The 23,240-nt window shown below is 38.1% G+C and overlaps 1 protein-coding gene across 14 annotated transcripts; it reads left to right on the top strand.

Annotated features, from left to right (window-relative positions):
* On the top strand, positions 201 to 21,886 carry LOC109848844 (glutaredoxin-C1-like). Of its 14 annotated transcripts, XR_002248888.1 has the most exons (8): positions 204 to 405; positions 1,123 to 1,309; positions 1,844 to 1,922; positions 7,451 to 7,630; positions 15,381 to 15,502; positions 16,531 to 16,580; positions 16,669 to 16,731; positions 21,137 to 21,886. XR_002248888.1 is itself a non-coding variant. In XM_020418547.1 (7 exons), exon 7 carries the CDS (start codon positions 20,063 to 20,065, stop codon positions 20,372 to 20,374), a length of 312 nt encoding a protein of 103 aa, XP_020274136.1. In that variant the 5' UTR covers positions 226 to 405; positions 1,123 to 1,309; positions 1,844 to 1,922; positions 7,451 to 7,630; positions 15,381 to 15,502; positions 16,531 to 16,580; positions 16,669 to 20,062; the 3' UTR covers positions 20,375 to 20,639. The 14 variants fall into 14 exon arrangements, 1 of the variants encoding a protein (XP_020274136.1); XR_002248891.1 differs by lacking the exons at positions 16,531 to 16,580; positions 16,669 to 16,731; positions 21,137 to 21,886 and adding exons at positions 8,069 to 8,223; positions 15,608 to 16,509 and having other exon boundaries at positions 201 to 405; XR_002248898.1 differs by lacking the exon at positions 15,381 to 15,502 and having other exon boundaries at positions 202 to 405.

Genomic DNA, 23,240 nt, shown 5'->3' with positions numbered 1-23,240 from the left:
TTAATACTGTAGCATGTGTATACTGTAATAATTTAAAAAAATAGGATACTGTAGCAATTAAAAAAAATGCTATAGCATTTAAAAACATGATTAATGTAGGGTGAAAAAAAAATTATCGCTGTGCTTTGCACTTACAGCACACTAGTACATGGAATATTTGAAGTTGTGAGGGAGTAATTATCTGAATGACCCTTTCAATTGCCTTATTCACTTTTAACCTTCTTATTTCCTAAAATCGAAAACTGCCTCTTGGCGGAAATCCTCTCCCTACGCCTTTGCCGCTGTCGAGACTCTTGATTTTGGACCGTGGAGTTTCCAAAAACCCTTCCTCTAGTTTCTCTTCTCGATCCTCAACCTTGCTTCATCAACCAAGAGTTCGCCATTGCCGACGGCTTCGAGCTCGGGGTAAGCTTCGTCTCTCCTATACCATTTATCTTCTCAAGCGAGAAACCCTATTTTCTCTTGTCTTGTTCGCTCTCTTGCGTGGTTGATTGAAATTGGAGTTTATTTTAAGGACAAATTTTAAAAATAGACTCGTTTTGACAAATAACTGCAAATTTCGACCTATTTGAAACTTATTTGTTAAAACCGACCCAGTTTTAGCCAACTTTTTGACAAAAAAAAACTCTAAAATAGCTGAATCTGTGTCGGTTTTGACAAAAAATCTCTAAAACTTCGCGGGACTTCAACTTGAGGTCCCGTGAAGTTACGCAGCTTAATTAGCTGCTTGCTAAACTTCATAGGACTTCAAGTCTTGTGAAGTTTCAGAGATTTTTTTTTGTGAGAATCGACCTAGTTTTAGCCCGATCGCTGAAAGTAGGTTGATTTTCACAAATAACTTCAGAAGAGATCGAATTTTATAATTAATTTTGTAAATAGGTATATTTTCAAAATTTGTCCTTATTTTGTTTAATTCTCCTTTTCATGGCGTTTCAGATAAGTTTACAATTAATATTTAGGACAAATTTTTATTTTAGACCTCTTTAGACACTTATTTATAAAAAATAATCTATTTCAAAAATATTTGCTAAATTCCCGCTGAAATTGTGTCGAATTTGGTGGAAAAGAATTTAAAAAACTTCCCGTGAAGTTTAAGCCCCCTCAAGTGTCGTGAATCTTCAGGCGATTTTTCAGTGGCGAAGAAATCGAGAGAAATGGCACCGATCACAGTCGGCGACTCTATCCCCGAGGGAACCCGGGCGTGGTCCGACCAGAACAATCAGCTGCAGCAGCTCTCCATCCATTCCCTTGCCCAGGGGAAAAAGGTCATTCTCTTCGGCGTCCCCAGCGCCTTCACCCCTACCAGCAGGTAAATCGTATAATTTAGGGCTTGTTTGGATTGAGGGTAATGGGGGTGAGGGGAAGGGAGGAGAACCATTCACCTCCATTCACCTTGTTTGGGAACACTTAGGAGGTTAAGTTAATTCACCCTAGTTCCCCTCACCTTGTTTGGGAACACTTAGGAGGTTAAGTTAATTCACCCTAGTTCCCCTTGGTTCACCCTCTAATAGTATAAAAATTGTTACCCCCACCCTAGTTCCCCTTGGTTCACCCTCTAATAGTATAAAAATTGTTACCCCCAAATTGGGGTGTAACCAAGAGGAAGGGAACTCCCTTCCCTTCCCTTTCTTTCACCCAGTTTCCCTTAACTTCCCTTCACCCCCTACAAATCCAAACAGGCCCTTAGGGTTTTCTTTTCCCCCTTTAGTTTTGGATCTTCATATGACTCTAGAAGAACACAATTTGAGGAAAGGAGGTGACTTTTCTAAATTTGGATTAATTTAAGAAAAGAAATTTTTCTTTTTTAATTTTTATCTTTATTTATTTATTAACTTTTTGGCAGTATGCAGCACGTGCCGGGTTTCATCTCTAAACCAGAGGAGCTTAAATCCAAGGGCGTTGATGAGTCCTCCTTGTTAGCGGTATGCATAAATCTCTTATTTATTTTAACCATTGCACTTTTGTTGTGAGATACTCCTGCTGGGAATTAAGTTTCACGGGACTTCAAATCCCATGAAGCTTATAACTTCACCGGACCTCAAGTCTCGTGAAGCTTTGGTAAATATTAATTAACTTGCTTATAGGAGCTTAAACTTTCAAGTCCCGTGAATTTTTTTAAGTTTATTTTGTCAAATTCGACCCAGTTTTAGCCAATTGGCTGAAACAGGGTCGAATTTGACAAATATTTTTGAAATAGGTTGTTTTTTGCAAAGTTTCTAAAGAGGTCTAAAACGAAAATTTTAAAGAAATACATGAAACAACAAAGAATCAGCCAGACAGATTGGCGGTCGACGGCCGCGGTCGACCGCTAACGTGCACGAAGGCCAGTAGGATTCGGAGCTGATGGCGGTCGACCGCCGCGGTCGATCGCGGATGACTGTAATCGATTTAAGTCTCGGGTTTGTGGTTTGGTCGACCGCCGCGATCGACCGCGAAACTTGCGCGGTCGACCACCACGGTCGACCGCAAACTAGATTGGGCTGGGCTTTTGGTTTTTGACCTGGTTCGTTTTTGAGTTGATATATAACCCTAAACCTGATTAATTAGGGTAGAGCAAGGACGATTTTGAGCAGCCTCTGAGAGAGAATTATTGCATCCAATTGTGGGAGAGTTGTGAGAGATCTAGAGCTTTATTTTAGGGTTTGATCGGTAAAATTTGTAACTCTACTTATATTCTCTGATTTCTAATAGTAAGAACTCCCCCCTCCTTGCCCTGTGAACGTAGATAACTTACCGAACCACGTAAATCGTTTATTCTTGCTGTGGTTGTGTTTTGCTTATTGATTGTGGTTTATCTCGAGTTATTGTTCGTGTTGCACAAGAAGCTTTCGTCGCGCACAACAATTGGTATCAGAGCCATAATTGGTACCAGACAGGAGAGATATCACAACAGGTGGAGGATGATGTGACTCTACTCACTCCAGAGAGCACTATATCCATTGAGGCTCCTACAGAGGTGACACTGGGAGAAGATGAGATGACAGCCAGACAGATAGATGATACAGTGGATTATGGAACTCAGGAACATGGTCATGTTCAGGGATCCATTGCAGCAGATAGACCGAGGAGAGAGATTCGTCGGTCAGCTAGATATAATGATGTCATGGTCGCATATGTATTATCAGTGGAGGTCGTTGATGATATGGTTCCAGCCACATTCAGGGAGGCAGAGTCTAGCCCCGATTCGATTAGGTGGAGGGAAGCTATAGAGGAGGAGATGCGGTCTCTTCAGAAGAACGATACTTTGACACTTGCACATCTACCCAAGGATAAGAAAGCTATTGGTTGTAAGTGGATATATGCGAAGAAGGAGAGATCTTCTATTGGGGACATTCGGTTCAAAGCCAGATTGGTTGTCAAGGGATATGCACAGCTTGAGGGTATTGATTATAACGAGGAATTCACCCGTTGTGAAACATTCGTCGATACAGATTTTATTGGCGTTGGTGGCACAGTTAGATTTGGATTTGGTCCAGATGGATGTGAAGGCAACCTTTCTACACGGTGATTTAGATGAGGAGATTTACATGACACAACCCTTGGGATTCAAAGCTGTAGGAAAGGAAGATTTAGTTTGTAAGGTGAAGAAGTCTCTTTATGATTTGAAGCAGTCACCAAGACAGTGGTATAAGAGATTCGACGGTTTTATGATTGGCCGAGGGTACACAAGGAGCCCATATGACCCATGTGTTTATATGCATAAGCTACATGATGGTGAGCACATATATTTGCTTTTATATGTTGACGATATGCTTATTGCTTCCAGGAATTCTTCGGCTATTTAAAAGTTGAAAGATGAGCTGTCATCCGAGTTTGAGATGAAGGATCTTGGAGAGACAAAGAAGATATTGAATATAGAGATCGAGAGAGACAGGGTGAAAGGGAGTTTGAAACTTACACAGAAAAGCTCCTTGCAGAAGATGTTAAAGAAATTCAGCTTTGACGGCAATGCAAAAGCAGTTAGCACACCATTGGCTCCCCACTTTAAGCTTTTAGCGTTGATGTCACCTGTTTCAGTTGAGGACAGAGGTTATATGTCGAAGATCCCATATGTCAGTGCAGTAGGTAGCTTGATGTATGCGATGATATGTACGAGGCCAGATTTGTCACAGACCGTGAGCATGATATCGAGATACATGCACGACCCTGGGAAGGATCATTGGGAGGCCGTGAAGTGGATTCTACGATATGTTCGAGGCACCATGGATGTTGGTTTAGTATTCCAGAAGGATGAGAAAAATAGGTAGGATTGTATTGGATATGTGGATTCAGATTATGCTGGAGATCTTGACAAACACCGGTCTACATCAGGTTATGCTTTTACATTGGCATGTGCACCTGTATGTTGGCGATGCACGCTTCAGTCCACAGTGGCTCTCTCTACTACGGAGACAGAGTATATGACAGTAACTGAAGCTATTAAAGAGGCTTTATGGTTGCGTGGATTATTGGAGGACTTGGGGATCGCTCAGGAGACCATTCAGATATATTGTGATAGCATGTCGGCTATCTATTTGGCGAAGAACCAGGTTTATCATGCACGCACGAAGCACATCGATGTCAGATTCTACTTTGTACGTGATATTTTGGATGATGGAGACGTCATATTGGAGAAGGTCCACACGAATGACAACCCTGCAAATATGTTGACCAAAGTTGTTTCAGGAGTAAAATTTGGTCATTGTTTGAAGCTTTTGAACATCCTTCAGTACCAAAGTTGTTTCAGGAGTAAAATTTGGTCATTGTTTGAAGCTTTTGAACATCCTTCAGTGCTGAGGCTTTTGGAGGCCATTTGGGTGAACTACGTTCGGCTTGATTCCTTGGGCAAGAGGATACGTAGGCAATCTTTCAGATGCAGCCGGTTTGATCTGTTAATTCAGATGGGAGGAGATCGCGTTTCAGCTCTAGTTTGGTTCCTTGACTTGTTGAGAGACTATTGGATGATTTGGTGTCGGTTCAGTTTTGGTGGAAACATTCGCTGAGGTGGAGAATCGAAGAAATGCAGGAAACATCAAAGAATCAGCCAGACAGATTGGCGGTCGACCGTCGCGGTCGACCGCGAACGTGCCCTGCGCGGTCGACCACCGCGGTCGACCGCAAACTGGATTGGGCTGGGCTTTTGGTTTTTGACCCGGTTCGTTTTTGAGTTGATATATAACCCTAAACCTGATTAATTAGGGTAGAGCAAGGACGATTTTGAACAGTCTTTGAGAGAGAATTATTGCATCCAATTGTGGGAGAGTTGTGAGAGATGTAGAGCTTTGTTTTAGGGTTTGATCGGTAAGATTTGTAACTCTACTTGTATTCTCTGATTTCTAATAGTAAAAACTCCCCCCTCCTTGCCCCGTGGACGTAAGCAACTTGCCGAACCACGTAAATCGTTTGTTCTTGCTGTAAGTTGTGTTTTGCTTATTGGTTGTGGTTTATCTCGAGTTATTGTTCGTGTTGCACAAGAAGCTTCCGCCGCACACAACAAATTTGTCCACTATTTAACAAATGTATGCATTTGATAGAATGCAGTTTGCTTTCGTGTTGTCGCATGTTCATCTTCAGATTCCTCTTGTTCTTGATTCCATTATATTAGGGTTTTGTAATGGATCTTAACCGCAAAATATTACGTCCACGATGATGTTTTTGATTACTTTGATTTCACATCAGTAATTACTCTAGATATCTACAATACCGATACATGGAGACGTAATGTGCCAAAAATCAGGGTTATGGATTCCTCATGGATAGATTAGCTTACCATTCCATCATATATGTCATGGAAAATTGTAGTTTCAAGTGTGAATCCTATTGTACTTTTATATTCACAACATAATACAAAAAGAATCCATTAATTAAATGTTATACTCATCAGGGATAAAGAGACTCAAAACGAAAATGGTCTGTAGATATACACTACTCTAATACTGGATATGGACTAGATTCTTATATATAGAAGTGTCCAGCAATAATCGTTTTAGTATCTGTGGGAATTGTATTGGGTAAGTAATCAATATGAACATGACTTCCTCCTAGAGTAATTGGTCCAAGGGTGAGTGCCACTACCACCACCCCTGTCGATAACATTTCAGCATGCTTGTGTATACATCTAAATTACATTACTGAGATGGGAAGAAGGTACAATTAGATAATGGATAAGTAACACTAGCATTTTTTTTATTTTGCAAGTGTAATTATTATTATTTATTATTATGTTTGTGAATTTACGAAATCACACCACATGATCAACTATTTTACATGCATATTCAGTTATCACATTAACACTAAAAGTTCCACGCCTGGGATTATTCTTTGTACTTACATCATATGAAGATGTGCTCATGCCAACTGCCAAGCATCATCATATTGTACGTACTTACTGTAGTCAAGGTATTGGGTGGTCCATCACACGTAACATCCATGTGCTGAATTTACAAGTCTCTTTAATAGTAGAAGGTTTTCAAATCTCATCTTGCCAACTTGTGTTATCGTTCTTTTTTTATAGTGCATGCCAAAGGAAAAATGGTGTTTGTTGATCCTGTTGATGTGATGTATAGGGCACGAGTGGGTTCAGTTCTGATGCTGAACAGTTCTTGAAGATTAAAGTTTAAAGTTAAGTGTTGTGTTCTATGTTACCTGGGTACTCTAATATGAAGCCATACCGGTACCCGACACGTACCCATGCCCGTAATATCCATTCCCCTTGGACGCTCATTGCATATATGCATACATTTATTTGTGTGTGCACTCAATTATACAATACATGTCTTAATTTAAAACACTTCTTTGGACTTATATCCTACACTTCACATCCACCTCCTGAAACGCGTTGGACATAAGTCAGCTTTCGAATTATGATTTTGAAAGATCGTTTTAAAGTTTAGTTCAAAAGCTAGTGATTTTCCAATTTATAATCCGCATAATAAAAGAAACACAAATTTGCTATAGGAATATTAATTATCATCCTTGTTCTCATATAAATTATTAATTCCATGAGTATATAAATATTTACATAGCTGTGTCCCCGTTGCCTTTTACAAATTTACCATGTCCTGTACCCGCACCCGCACCCGTACCCATGCAACATAGGATGTGATAAATGCAAGCATGAAAGTAAGATATGTTTATCTGTTTCCTTCTCCAATCTACTTCTGGAAAATCTTCTGTCAATACCTGATCTGTTTTCTTTTTCCTTCAGTACGATGTATCACAGGTCATGTTTGGTGCATGAGAAAGACAGGAATAGAAGTTTAAGTAGTTGTCCATTGGTTTTACAGTAAATAGTGTTTGAAGGTTATTTTTCGTTGTCCCCTCTTTGCACACCATCATTTCCGCATTTACTGTTGCCAATGCTTTATATGAGGATATTTTCCTGTATATATTTTATGGAGGGGAAAGGCCTAACCACATTAATGACATATTTACTGTTGCTGATGTTTTATATGATGATATTTTCCTGTAGATATTTTGTAGATATTTTGTGGAGGGGAAAGGCTTAATCACATATGTACCAAGATATCACCACCTTTTGGATTGCTGCACTATAGCTGAGTATTGGTGTTGATATGCTGCATATGCTTTATGCTTGTGCCTTAGGGCGATAGAAGCAGACAGAGAGTTTGGATCGAAAACATTAAACTAGGTATGATTTTGCCTTTATGCATTGATATCATTGTTTGAGCATCAAATTTCATATTGAATTTATTGGATCACGCTTTGTTAGTGGTCGGCCATGTCTTCATCTAGTTGGGCCTTGTTATCATGGTCACGGCTAAAGTTCTTCATCGCATGCAACACCTTTCTCTTGCTTCCTTTCATTTGTTTCCGCCATAAAATCAAATGTGCATAATGCAGACCACTGGTTTTAATATAAAAAGAGATTAGCCTATAGGACTCTTATCATAGCTGTGGAAAGATTACTGAGTGGGTACCTACAGCTGTGTAAGGATTTAACACCTTACTACAATGGGTACCTAACTCCAAAATATTGCAGGACCATAATGGGGATTCAAGCATTCCTAGTAAATCTGATGCTTGTGTTTGTGCATTATTGGAACTTACATCTCTCTAAGTTTTGTAGATCTCTGTTAAAAGAACGAATCAAGTTGTAGCTGCAAGGGCAGCATGCTGATCTAGAGCAATAGACATGCTATGCTCAATAGGGATGATTGACTGCTCTAGATAATAAAGATGGAGCAAGGTGTTCTTCACTTTCTCCCAAAGGATAATAAAGATGTAGGATTTCTTTCAATCTTGCAGGATCAATTTTGGCTATATCGCTAGCTCTTCCATTTGTGTTCTATATCTCCTCTTCTTCCTATAAGTTGATTCACATACACAATTGACATTCATAGTTTTGATTTCTATGTTGAAATATAGAATTTCATATCTCCTGGTTTTACTACATTCATAAGTCTCACAAGCTAAGCTACCTTGACTTTGGGGCCAAGTCTTTTCAGCTTTGTTAAATGTCTCCTTTTCAGTAATCTTGGCTACAATCTCTTGGTTTGCGAAAGGAGAGTATTTGGAAAGCTCACCTGAGGGACGGCTTAAATTAAGGAACATAGCAGTAGTGTTCCAGAGATACCCTTTTGGCTTCACAGTTTTGTTTTCTCTGCCAGTCATGACGGAATTGTGAAATGGCAAATATCGATAGGACCTAATTTTGAAGGAGTTAACGTTTCAACCTTTTGAATGCATACTTGAAGAACCAGAGGAGCTTCCTGAAACTCGTATTGTGGTGAATAAAGAAAAAGAAATGTGTCATTATTGTTCAAATCTTTTGATCTGGGTATAGGCACTAGAATGAATCCAATAAAATCTAAATCAAACACGAAATATGGGAATTGTGGTTTGTTAGTTTTAGGTTTGAAACAGGTTCATGCTTGTTCTAGTTTTAAATCTATGGAAGTGGATAAGTTAACAGATGAAAGACTGTTACCTCTTGGCTCTTGTAGTTTTTGCCTTTTGGCCTTTTGTCAAAGCTGAGCCTATATGAATAATTTAAGTGACAGCCTATATCAAATTTTTAAATGGCCATGTCAAACAATTGGACAAAGAGCGAGTGAGCTTCAATTGGAGGAAAGTAAAATTAATCAAAAGTTCCAGGAAAGCTCGTGTTAGGGTGGTGTACACACATATACGTATGTTTGCACAAAGAAGGAGATATGTATACTTGGGTCCTTTGAAAGGATTTGTTGCAGTGACATCCATTTTTATAATCTACTCCTTTAAAGTTGGTTTACATCATAAAAGTCTTCGAAACCAAAGTCACATATCTTAACTTTTCCGCTTATGCAGCAAGCACGTACAAATAGATGTCCAAAAACTGTATTTGGTGCACATCTACACTTTTAGAGCATATGAATATTCATCAAATGTTGATCTTAGTCTGAACACATAAGAACTCTTGCAAACCAGTTTTTAATAAATCTCGGACATTGTACATTTTTAACCTAACCAACTTGCTATCTGCATCTTGCATTTTGCACCTTGTGGTGGATGTGCAAAAGAATTTTAAAAAGGCATTTTGAAATGATTGAGATAAAATTTAACGAAGGGGATTTTTCATATGAATTTCCAAATGTTGCAGTTTAATGGGAACTATATCTCTCCAAATCCTATGGTAATAGGGAACTACGTATTATATTTATAGATTTGGCCCTTTCAGAAAGGACATGAAGCAAGCTCTTCCTATTTAAATTTGATGATAGAAAACTTAGTTGAAGACCCACTTCACTCAAGTTCATTTACATCTTTAAGGTTGAACTACATCAAAATATTCCTTTCTTTCATTTCTCATTTTCTTTCAAGATTCCCATTTGACTACATAACTGCCAAACAAAAAAGTGGGGCAAGAAACAGCTACAGGATTACTAAACTTACTCCAAGCACAAGTCAGTTTCCATCCACAAAACAAATATTTGGTTCTAGAAATTCACAAAATTACTAAGTCCTGAACTAAGAAAATTATCCGTGGAATGGGGTTTCCCATTTTTTTCTTCTTCACTAACTTGCAAAGACACTATAAAATCATTTAAGATCATGGAAAGGTGCAACGAAACTGGTGGAATATGTTTGAACCCTTATGCTGAACTGGTGCTGAAGGGATTGAAGATGTACTCAAAGAAATATGTAAATGACCTTTAGATTGTGAAGAATAGAATCAGTTCACAAAATTCACCCAAAACATTACAGGAGTGTTTGGCCACATAAAGAAGAAGGACATGGTTTTGTTCATTTTGATAATTTACTTGCTATCAGTGCATTAGATAGATGCATATGCGCATGTGTGCACATTTGAGATCCTTATAGTTTCTTTTGAGGGTGGGTCAGTGAAGGGTTCTTTGACATTGTTGTAGCGGGGGTTTCACAGACACAGAAGACGTCTATATAAGAGTGGAGAATAACAACACTGAATAAACACAGTGAAGACAAAGAGAACAACACACAAAGATTTAACATGGTTCGGTCAGTATGACCTACGTCCACGGACTAGAACAACAGAGAACTTCACTGATCACAAAAGAGAAGATTACAAAGGGAGATCACTCTAATGTCTCACCAAACTCACACAAAGAAGAGAACACTCAAAGAGAACTCTCTTTTTCTTTTCTCTTCAAATCTCTCTTTCTTTTTCTCTTATGTTCTGGATCTCTGTTCGATGATCTAATCCTTCACCACTCTCCTCTATTTATAGCCTTTAAAAGGGTTGGTGGAATAGTATTTTGGGTTGGTGGAATAGTATTTTTGGGTAGGTGGCACAATGAAGTTTGGTGGGTGTTGATTCAAATTCAAAATAACAAATCTCTACCTTGACTTTGTATATGAAGATCTTCTCTTAACTCTTGCTGTCTCGCTAGAAGCCCTTTACGGGCTTAACTTCCACTTTGTTAAACTCCAATCAATTCGAGATAATGCTCGAACTTGCGCAAATGTACGAGCTTCGTCATCATACCTGTTGGATTATCTGCAGTAGCAATTTTTTCAATCTTGATGATTTTAATTTCTCTGTTAAAATGATACCTGACATCTATATGTTTGGTTCTTTCATGATACATCTGATACTTTATCAAATGTATAGTACTCTGGCTATCACAAAATATCGTAGTAATACCTTGGTGTAAGCCGAGATCTTCAACCAAACCTCTTAACTAAATGGTTTCTTTCACTATTTCTGTCACTGTCATATACTCTGTCTCTGTGATAAACAAAGCAACTGTCGATGTAGAGTTGCCTTCAAGCTAATGGCACTACCTGAAAGAGTGAAAATATAACCTGTCAGGATCATCTCTTATCCAAATCACCCGCATAATCTGAATCAGAATAGCCAAGTATTCTGTAATCTGAGTTTGTATTCTTGCCAAAATATAAATCAATATTAGTTGATCCTCTCAAATATCTAAGTACTCATTTCACAGCCTGCAATGGACTTTTCCAGGTTTATTCATATATCGACTCACAACACTGACTGCATGTGAAATATCTGGACGTGTGCAGACCATAGCATACATAATGTTTCAAACTGCACTCGCATAAGGAACACAAGATATGTTCTGCTCCTCCTTCTCAGTCTGAGGTGACAAGTCTGTTGAAAGACAAAAAATGAGCACCAAGCGGAGTTTTCACAGGTTTAGTATCAAGCATGTCAAATCTCTCCAACACCTTCTTGATGTATTTCTCTTGAGATAAGAATAAATTTTCTTTTCGTCTGTTCCTGTGGATCTTCATCCCTAAAATTTTCTTTGCTGCTCCCAAGTCCTTCATCTCAAACTCATGTTTGAGATTTTAACTCGTTAATTTCTAACATATCTTTAGCTGCAATCAATATGTCATCAACATACAAAAGAAAATACACAAAATAACCATCATTGAGCTTTTTATGATAAACACAAATATCATATTTACTTCTGGAGTAACCATGCTCAAACATGAAAGTATCAAATTTTAAATAACACTATCTCAGAGATTGTTTCAACCCATAAAGAGATTTCTTCTACCTGCACACATGATCTTTTTTACCTTTAACAATAAACCCCTCTGGTTGATGCATAAAGATCTGCTCCTCAAGCTCATCATTAGAAAAATCGTCTTTACATCAAGTTGCTCAAGCTCCAAATTAAAATAAGCAATCATGGCAAGTAACACGCGGATTGAGGAGTGTTTTACAACTGGAGAGAATACTTTATTGAAGTCCACACCTTCGGTATGACTATAGCCTTTAGCTACCAAGTGTGCCTTGTATCTTACAGAATCTGTATCTAGAGTTTCTTCTTTCTTCTTGAACACCCATTTACAGCCAACGATCTTCTGTCCCCTTAGTGGTTTTACTAACTCATGTCTGATTCTTGTGAAGAGACTCATCTCTTCAATCATCATAACAGTTCAATTTACAGCCTTATTTTCACTAATAGCCTCCTCATAGGTAAAAGGTTCTGGAATCTCAATCGACTCTGTTATACTCAAAGCATAAGCAAACATGTCTGCATAACGTTGAGGAGGTCGGATTTGCTTTTTTATTCTCTCGGTAGTAATATTATACTGTTGTTCTTGCGATGTATCAGCATCTGAAGTTGAACATTTCGTAGTGTTAACTGGTTCAACATGAGCGCCTTCAAGCACTCTATTTAAAATTGAGCTCTCTAGCTTCACCTGCTTGCTAAACTCCCTTTTACTACATCTGGTATCAATAACAAAATCCTTTCTCGGGTGAAGTATGGATTTCTCATCAAAAGTAACATCTCTACTAATAATAAACTTAGGTGATTTAGGATCAGAATATCACAATCTATATGTCTTCACCCCAGTAGCATATCCTAAAACGATAGTTTTCTTTGCTCTGGGTTCAAACTTACCATCATTAACATGAAAATAAGCGGAGCTACCAAATACTCTTAAATGAGAGTAATTAGCAGGGGCACCAGATCATACTTCTTCTGGAGTTTTAAAATTAATTGCTATAGAAGAAGATTTGTTTATCAAATAGCAAGCTGTATTGACTGTCTCAGTCCAAAAGTATTTTGACAAATTAACATTAGAGAGCATGCACCGAGCTCTCTAAAAGTGTTCTGTTAATTCTTTCTGCAACTCTATTTTACTGTGGTGTATGCCGAACTGTACGGTGACGCACAATACCTTCATTCATGCAAAATTGGTCAAACTCTGCGGAACAAAACTTCATCTCATTGCCTGTTCTGAGGCGTTTCAATTTTTTTGCTTCTCAATCATAACCTTCCATTGCTTGAATGTTACAAACACATCATTCTTATGCTTCAAAGGATACACCCAAACTTTTTTGAAATAATCATCAATTAATGTTAGCAAAAAACGAGCTCTATTTTTTGATAGAACCTGAGAAGGACCCGAAATATCTGAATGGATGTAATCTAAAGTACCATTGGTTCTATGGACACTGGTACTAAAGGAGACTGTGGTGTTTGTCGAAAATATAACGCTCACAAAAGTCTAGCTTACTAATTTTTTGACCACAAAGCAGACATTGTTTGCTCAATACATCTAGTCCCCTCTCACTCATATGCCCTAATCGCACACGTCACAAACGTATAGTGTCAGAATCTGAATCCTCTGAGGATAACACTGCTACAACACCTGTCACTGTACCGCCTTCAAGCATATAGAGGGTATTTACCTTCTTTCCTTTCATCACAATAAGAAAACCTTTATTAACTCTCAAAACTCCACCTTCAACTAAAAAATTAAAACCATTTGAGTCAATGATGCCTAAAGAAATGAGGTTCTTCTTTAACTCTAGTATACGTCAGACATTGCTCAATGTTCTAATAATATCATCATGGGTTTTAATCTTAATTGATCCGATACCAACAATGTTGCAAGACATGTTATTTTCCAACAAGACATTCCCATCATCAATAGACTGATATATGACAAACTAATCCCTATGCGGACACATATGGTAGGAACAATCTGAATCAATAACCCACTCATCTTGTGAATGAATATTTAACACTAACTGAAAGAACTTCATGTGAAGTAGAAAACTCTTCAGTTACAGTGGCAACTAAAGGTTTCACCTCCCCAGACTTTGATTGTGAATTATCCTTTGCTTTAAGTGTTGGACAATTAGGTTTTATATGCCTATACTTGTGACAGTAATAACATCAACATTTTTTCTTAGCTTGGACTTTGATCTAGACATATTTCTAGATTTGCCTCTACCATAAACACCCTTTTTACCTTAAGCTTGATCCTCTCCTCCTACGACAGATACTTTTTATCTTAACTCTTTTGAATATAAGGCTGATTTGATATCCTCCAAAGAAAGTGTATCTCTACCGTATAACATGCTATTAACAAAATTTTCATAGGAAGGAGGTAATGAACATAACAAAATAAGGGTTTGATCTTCTTCATCAATTTTAACATCAATGTTCTTTAAATCCATAAGAATAGTGTTAAGTTTATCTAAATAGTCTTTAATCCGCATACCTTCCTTCATGGGAAGGGTGAAGAGGCGTTGCTTCAAGTAATACTTGTTCGTTAGAGATTTCGTCATGTACAAGCTCTTCAACTTGAGAAACAAGCCGGCGGCGGTATCTTCATTGGTAACCTCCCGCAAGACCTCATCGACCAAACAGAGCTGTATGATACTATGCATTTTTATCTCCAGCTCTTCTTTCTCATCATCAGGCATAGATTCCGACAACTTATCCTTTCCGGACAAGATTTTGAACAACCCTTGTTTTCTAGGAGAGCCACCATTTTTACTATCCACAAACTGAAGTTGTTTCTCCCATCGAATTTTTTCACTTTATATTTTGCAGAAAACATCTTGAAGCCCACTAGAACAGTAATTGTAATTATGAACAGTAACCACACTTGTGAACAGTGTCGTACTTATGAATAGTAACAGTACTTATAAATAGGACCGTACTCGTGACTAGTATCTAGTGCCTTTAAAGAAAATGATAATCTAACTTATTTTCTGATGTGAAGTATCCATTTTAGTGGTAGCCACATAACATACGATAAGTAGATGCACGTACTCTAAGCCAGGCTCTGATACAAGTTTGTTGTAGTGGTGGGCTTCACAGAGACAGAAGATGTCTATACAAGAGTGGAGAATAACAACACTGAATAAACACAGTAAAGACAAAGAGAACAACACAATGATTTAACGTGGTTTAGTCAGTATGACCTACGTGCATGGGCGAGAACAATAGAGAACTTCACTAATTACAAAAAAAAGATTACAAAGGAAAATCACTCTAATGTCTCACTAAACTCACACAAAAAAGAGAACACTCAAAAGAAAACTCTCTTTTTCTTTTCTTTTCAAATCTCTCTTTCTTTTTCTCTCTGTTTTGGATCTTTGTTCGATGATCTAATCCTTCACCACTCTCTTCTATTTACAGCCTTCAAAAGGGTTGGTGGAATAGTGTTTTGGGTTGGTGGAATAACGTTTTTGGGTTGGTGGCACAATGAAGTTTGGTTGGTGTTGAATTCAAAGTCAAAATAACAGACATAATGATAACCGGTAAGTTTTCATTAACACAGGATCTTTCTAGTCCTTTAAACCATTTAGCTTATGCGCCTTACCTTACCATTGTACTGTATTCAACCCTATGTTGCATGGCTACAGATCCATGTTATTCCACAAGTTAACTGATTGCACTGAGCATTTTCAGTTACCAGAATGGGTAAATATGTTTTTCAGTTAAGTGTAGGGTTCAAGTTCAGTTTAACGAGCTTGTGGAGAGAACATTTTCAAGACAATAAGAAAAAAGGAGGAATAGCTAGAGGACCACTGAGCCACAAGTGGTTGAAAGCAACATGTTGTACGGGCTGTGTGCTGGATGCCTCATATGGACAGAATAGGAACATCTAAGAATGGAATCTATCCATCTTATGTCAATGAAAACTGTACGAAAAGAGAATAATGGCTTCTTGTAGCCACCTTCCTCCATGAGCTTAAACACGTAGGCCATCTTCCGTATTGCTCCCCACCAATTTTTCGTCAGATATCCAGAAAAGAGAAACAAATGCTGTGTTCTCCAGCTTCACTGTTGGCGACGTCTTCGATTATTCTTGGGTATCTATGAAAGCCATGGAGGAAAAAGGAATACGGCTCATTTGTACAGACCTGTACACTTTCTGTCTTTGTCATCATCTAAACATTGATGCAACCATCCAACTTTTATAGACATTCCTTTACCTGCAGCTGTGCTAGGCCATATACGCGGTCTGTAACTAAAGCTCGCATTAACCAATATTTTATCCTCTCGATTTCAGTTGGTTGGTATTTGGCTGGAAATTCAGCAAGAAAATCTAAAGACGCTTGAAGTGCGAGTTATGTTTCAAATTGATGTATCTTAGCATCACGCGGAACAGTTGTTTTAGTTCAGTTTTCTTTAAACAAATTATGGTTTTCAAAATTTGAAACCTGTACATGTTATTAGTAGTTTTCGCCTGTAAAATGAAAACTGCCAGATTTTATTTATTAAGTTCTTCAAAGAAAATGATTTTTATTTTAAATTAGGTTTTTTTCTGGTGATCTTTTTCCAGTCTGTAAGAAGAACAACCTCATCATGCTGATAAAATGAACATTCATCTAGGTTTGTACTAAAAGGAGCTTATCTTATGTACTACTTTTTGGTTGACAGCCTTGATAGATTGAATAAATAATTCACGCTTATTATACAGGCAGAAGAGCGATGCCTAGAGGATGAAATGGAGCATCACGGAAAGATAAGAATATAAATATTTGTATGTTTAACCTGGAAATCATTATTTGCATGTTTAACTTTGAGTTTATTGCATACGTCATGTAAGATCACTTGATTCCGTTCTTCTTCAGCTCTCACCTCTCATTGCATATTATTTCCTACAGCCCTACAGTAAGACTGTTACCGAGCTATGCATCTTTTGATGCAACTTGATACATGGTCTTATTTCCCTTTCTGATATAGAAGGGGTAGTAACCTTTGGGTACTAGAACAGCCTCTATATCTTAGCTCTTCTCAGCTATATGCTCTAAGGAATTGATGTGGGTCCACAAAAATTGAAAGATCATGCATCTGGCATGAAGCCTTAATGAAAATTATCTACATCTTACTTGTAGCTTTGGTCTCATATATGACACATCCACTTCCAAATATAACCATCAACAGTATAAGGATATTATATCTAGATGGCCATCAACATTTATACAGAATAATGGTGTGAATATGCAAGCCACATTCCTGGACCTATTCATTTGTTAGTATCACTCTGCGTGGCCTAAGGCATTTTAATAGGCAAAATATATGATTCATCTTCAGCTACTAGAATGTTAATTCGCCAGACATAATTTCAAGGATAAATTACTTTGTTTGGATGTGATAGACAATAGTTTCTCCCAATTCAGATTAATTCTTACCATTATCGAATGGAGAGATGCCTTGAGTGCCAGGAGGAGGTAAATCTTGCTAGGCACTAGGAAAATCTCTAAGGAGTATCCACTGAAAGCTCTTACCATTCTTCTTGAGGATAGGATGTGCTTTGCATTAAAGATGCTTTGGGAATCTTCATCGTGAGAAAAAAGGTAAAGCAAAAAGAGAGGAAAATACACTGGATACAGAATTGGAAAAACCATCACCAAATCTCACTTGTTGATTCAAGCAAAGATACCAATAAGAGAAAAATCTCCTTAGAGATCGTCTTGATTTGTCAGCATGCTCATTTGATGAACCTTCCACGAGTGTGGCGCACTCTTACTTAGATGATTCATGTGAAAATCTTATATACCAAGAGCTCTTAGCTTCGGCCCTTAGTTTTATCATGTACTAGTTTTCTAGCATTTATGGGTTTAGGTCGACAGGGAACCTTCAAAACGTGAGTAACTGATTCAAACCAATGAATTCAAGTAAGGATTAAATCAGATAACTGGTTGGCCATCTTGACCAGGTAGCTCAAAATCTCATCATTGCTGTGTGGACCATCATCGTCATCATTATCCGTTATAATACTTGGTGAAGTATGTAATGAGTTCTTCTATGATTGTTAGTTTGAGTCTCATCTCATAGCATGTATAATCATTACTCTCATCATATACAACAGTCAATCTAACCTTAAAGAACTTAGTCTGGGGTCCATTCACAGCAGAACTATTTCCACACGATATCAGTGCTTCTCTTTCTTACTTAGTTGTCAAATCTCTTGCATTCTAAGCTCATCTTCAGCACAGTGCTGTCAGTATCCTTAACTGTCTGGACAGTTCAATAGAATCTTTTTTATCGTCCTTGAATGAAATGGACTGTTGGTTGGATCTTAACCTTGCAAGGAACAGTCGACAGGGATAAATCAAAATGGATAAACAGCAAGTCTTTTCTCCAACTCCAGCAGCAAATAGATGCACACTGGATATTTACTTTGTTTTTTGCTTTTTTCCTTAAAAAAAAATCCTTGCTTTTGTTAGGAATAATGAAATACGTGTGGACCATCTAATCGAGTTTGTCAGGTAAATATTATGAGAGTTCGGGTCAGTGTGATCATAGAGCCTAATTTTAGCTTTCAGAGATGATTTTTATTTTTGACCTGTCTATACAATAAAATCTTTCTTGATCGCTACGGATGTTGACAGTTAGATTGAGAGTTAGGTTCAGCAACCATGCGAATCTGTGATCATATTTAAACCCAAGGATTCAACCTTTCCACTTCGCTCTTAATAGAGTGATGCCCACTTTGCATTCGCAGGATCCTTTGACAGACAAATAGAAATTTATTATTGATCCTACACAGTGGTATTTAGTTATAACTTATAAGTATATTTAAAGTATATACTCAGTATTAGCAGGTGCTTTTAGGTGTCTGAAATTTGAATTTTCTAGCTAATGTATCTTGAGGTCTCTTTATATTGGTTCAAGGTTTCAATTTAGGGCACTCGTCTTAGGATGTTAGCCAATGCTACCAAGCAAGTAACCGGCTGTATTGACCTCGTGATGTTTATCTGGAGATATGTTTTGGCATTTTACACCGCACAGTTCTGTGTTAGAATTTAGTTGGAAAGTTTTGTGCAATGCTAATTGTACTGCTAGTTTGGTACCACCTTGGTATTAGTATTTCGCTTTATGAGTTATTGACTTTCGATAGAATTCCAAGGAAACAAAAAACCCAAAGAGGACACACGATGCCTTGCCTCCTCCTGCTTCGTCCCATTAATTCTGGTCTGAGAAGCACTCTAGTAAAAGAGAACGTCCACGGGATGTTTATCTTGTGTCAATACTCAAATAAAAAACATTTTTTGTATCTCCCCTAAGTTTTTTTTCCGTCGTAGTTTCTCACTGTTGTACTTGGCCCACCAAATCATCAAGAGGTCCTCTCATCTTCTGCCTAAAAGTCACCCTTTCTTATAAACATGTGCTCCTAATTACCTCAGTATGCCACTTGAAAACTTGTTTGATACTGAAGCCACGCTCAAATATGGAAAGTTGCAATTAAAATAAGACCAAAAACCTCACGGCATCCCATGCTGATATTGTGGGTCCTGTAGATGCCTTGCCATTAGCTACCTACAAAGGGATCCAAACCTTATCACAGACACAAGGGATAATACTTTGCCTGCCAAATTTATTCCCAAAACCAATAAGAACTTCTTTTATCTTCCTGCACAATCACAAGGAATTCAGAGATTATCCACCCTCTCGCCTCAATGTTGACTGAACAGCCCACTGACGGTGTAAAGAGGGACGGATGAACCAAGGTCACTTTCGAAGTAATGACCAGAAGGGCATTTTTGTCAGAGTCAAAATATCTGAGGAACATTCTATTTTCCATCCCTTCCAATTAGAAATTCGCAATGCAGGTACCATTTCTCCTCCCATATAAATAGAACCTCCAGAGTTCAAGTCTCTACATCCGACAGCCTTCCTTACTCTATTACCTTCTGCAATCTTGCTCACCTTCCCGCTCCTCTCAAGCCTTTCCCTCAAACTCCCTTGGTTCTAAGCACTTAACAGACATTTACGCGTTAGCGCTGTATCAGGACTTTAGCACTACATTTCGTTCCAACTCCCTATACATCCACATTGTACGTTTTAGACTTTATTTACTTGCTGAGATGGACAGAGTGACGAGGTTGGCCTCACAAAGAGCGGTAGTGATCTTTAGTTTGAGCTCTTGCTGCATGTGTCACTCGGTCAAGAGTCTCTTCTGCGAGCTGGGAGTGAATCCTGCGATCATCGATCTCGATGAGGACTCCAAAGGAAAGGAGATGGAGCAGGCACTTGCTAAGCTTACTGGTCGAAACCCCGCTGTGCCTGTTGTGTTCATTGGTGGAAAGCTTGTGGGGCCCACTGATAAGGTCATGTCTCTACACCTTGAAGGCAATCTCCTTCCCCTTCTTAGGGACGCAGGAGCTATCTGGCTCTAATACCTCGTTATAAAATATCGCGGCGAAGTTCTACAACAAAGAGGAGTTTTTTTTTTCTTTTGTTGCATGTAAGGTATGGGTAAAATTGTAAAAATAAACAGTAGAGTAACTAGTTCTGTAGAGGAGCTAATGTTACTTTTGTTATGGTTTATGGTCTTTCTCCTCTTTCGTGAAGTAAATCAAGAGTGGTGTTGTTCTCTCTCTCTCAATATGTACATTTTGTTTTGAATCAATGCTTTTGAAATGGTTAGTAAGGTTTTTACTATCTCACGCTTACTCGCACTCTACGATTCTTCTTCTTTTATCCATTTGATGATTCCTTATGATATCCACGAACACTTGAACAAGACAACTGAGATCGTTAAAAATCTTTGATTAAAATGCTATAATCTTTTTTAAGCTCCATTAAGGAGTTAATGGTTAGAACTTTCCGATATAAAATGCATACTTTCCATCCAAAGTTTGTTATATCACTTTTGTGATAATGGAAATATTCATTTCTTACACCAATGAAATGGTTCTGCATATAAACACATAATTCACTCACCTTCTGGAGGCCACCAGCTGAGAGCAACACTTCAATTTGACATGATACGGTATCAATAAACTTGGCGTAACTTTTCCCTTATTTTGAGTTGGCTTAGAATTTTACTGTAGGTTCCATCATTTAACTTTTCTAGATATGGTTTAGACTCCAAGCAACCTAAGGCATAAACCGTTATCTAGCAAAGTCGATTTTTATTCTTTGTTGTTCCACTGTAGATCCAAGCAAACTTTCGGGTCGCGTTCTTCATCTGGAGGCCAAGGATATGGAAAACATACTGCACAAATATTGCTGGTATATGCATTTTGTGATACATCCCCATAAGTTTGTGATATAAAGTACCGGTATTCATGCATGTTTTTGTTCAAAATACTAATCCTCGAATCTTTGTGTGAACAACCATTATCATCAAAATGCCTGAATCCCTCAACCTGTAAGCACAAAAGCAAAGGAACCAAGCGGAATGCCACTTCATCGGTTTCCCCTGTATTCTCCCATATCAGAAACTTCGAAAAGGCATGCAAAATTGGAAATGTCAGCAGTGTAACAGTGAAAGAGGAGTATGTGCATCACTTTCCCTGCCCACATGTACAGTTTCTGTACCTTAGAGCCTCGCTATGCGACGAAGAGAGGGCGATGTTCCTCCACACTCTAAAGAGGATTCTTTTTCTCATCTTTACAGGCATAGATAGGTTCATGCTGTTATCAGCCAAAGTGCCCTTATGTCTTTTTCTGGTGACGGATGAGGATGGTGCAAATAGAGTGGTATCCATGGAAAATTACTGCCAGTCACTTCATTGTTTGTCCTAGATTAGATGCTGGCAAAAATGTGCAAGTTTCCTCATGCTGTAACTCAATTCAAGTAGAAGTTTTGAGTTTATGAACGATGTTTCAGAAAGAGTTATTTGCACTTAGGTACCCCCGTGTATACATCATTTTTAACTTTGACATCCTGAAGTTTTTTTTTTAGATTAGCTGCGGATAGACCTCATGTATTGTCACCCAATTGCAGATAGAAACTCCTGTAGTTCTCTTGTTGCAAGTAGACATCTCCCCTTCCAATATTCATAATGAGTTGTATCAGAATTTTTCTGGGGATTCCTATTGAGAATGAAGCAAGCAGAAAGAAGAGCTTCACCCCAGAGATTTTCAGGTGCTCCTGAACTGAGTAACATATAGTTCACCATGTCCATTAGGGTTCTATTATTTCGTTCAGCTACCCCGTTAGACTGTGGTGTATAGGGAGTAGTAACCTCATGAATAATATCGTGTTCTTGGCAATATTCTGTCATATGATTTGAGGTATACTCCCCCCCCACTATCAGATCTTAGAATCTTGATCTTCCTGTCAAGTTGATTCTCAGATTCAGCTTTATACACCTTAAACTTATCTAAGACTTCATCTTTAGTTTTGAGAAGATAGGTGTAACAATATCTGGAGTGATCGTCTATAAAAGTCAAAAAATACCTCCTGCCCCCTCGGGTGAGAACTCGGTTTGAGTCACACACATCATTATGAATTAATTCGAGGGGTTCGGAGTTTCTAGTTATAGACTTGAAGGGTTTTTTAGTGTGTTTCCCTTGAACACAGATTTCACACTTAGATGAGGGATCATGAGAAGATTTAGGAATGAGGTTTAATTTACTCATTCTCTGCAACGTTTGAAAATTAACATGTCCAAGTCGTCCATGCCAGACATCACAAGATTCAACAATTTGTATAACAGAAGACTCAGAAATTTCATTAGAACTGGAATTGATTACATTGAGTTTGAAAATGCCATTGCAGATAAAACATTTTCCTATGAAAACATTACTCTTTGTAATCACAAATTTATTGGATTCTTTACAATCCTATAACCAGCTCTAAGAAGAAGAGATTCACTAATCAGATTGCGACGGAGAGAATGAACATGATAAACGCCTTGCAGATGAAGAGATTTCCCAGAAGTCATGGTGAGCTCTATACGTCCACTTCCTATTATTGATTTAATGGAGTCATCTGCTAAGCTTATGCTTCCTCCACGTGATTCCTGATAATTTGAAAACCAAGAGCGGTCATTACAGACGTGGATATTTGCTTCGGAATCCAAATACCAATCAATGAAAGAAGTTAGAGAATTTACAAGATGAGATGAAGAGGCTAACCTGAAGGAGGTTGGATTCATTTCAAGCATATTAACTTTGTTGGATCCATTTCCTTTAGGGGCAAGTTTGGCTGGTTCCTTCTTCCGAAAGAAACAGTTGTGAGCCATGTGGTTGGTTCTACCACAGACAAAGCAGAACTTCTCATCAGACTTATGGCGGGAAGAATTGAGATTT

Source organism: Asparagus officinalis, chromosome 7 (genome assembly GCF_001876935.1).
Source record: "Asparagus officinalis chromosome 7, Aspof.V1, whole genome shotgun sequence".
Lineage (NCBI taxonomy): Eukaryota > Viridiplantae > Streptophyta > Magnoliopsida > Asparagales > Asparagaceae > Asparagus > Asparagus officinalis.
Note: the sequence above shows the minus strand (reverse complement) of the source record. Positions and strands in the feature narration are given on the sequence as shown.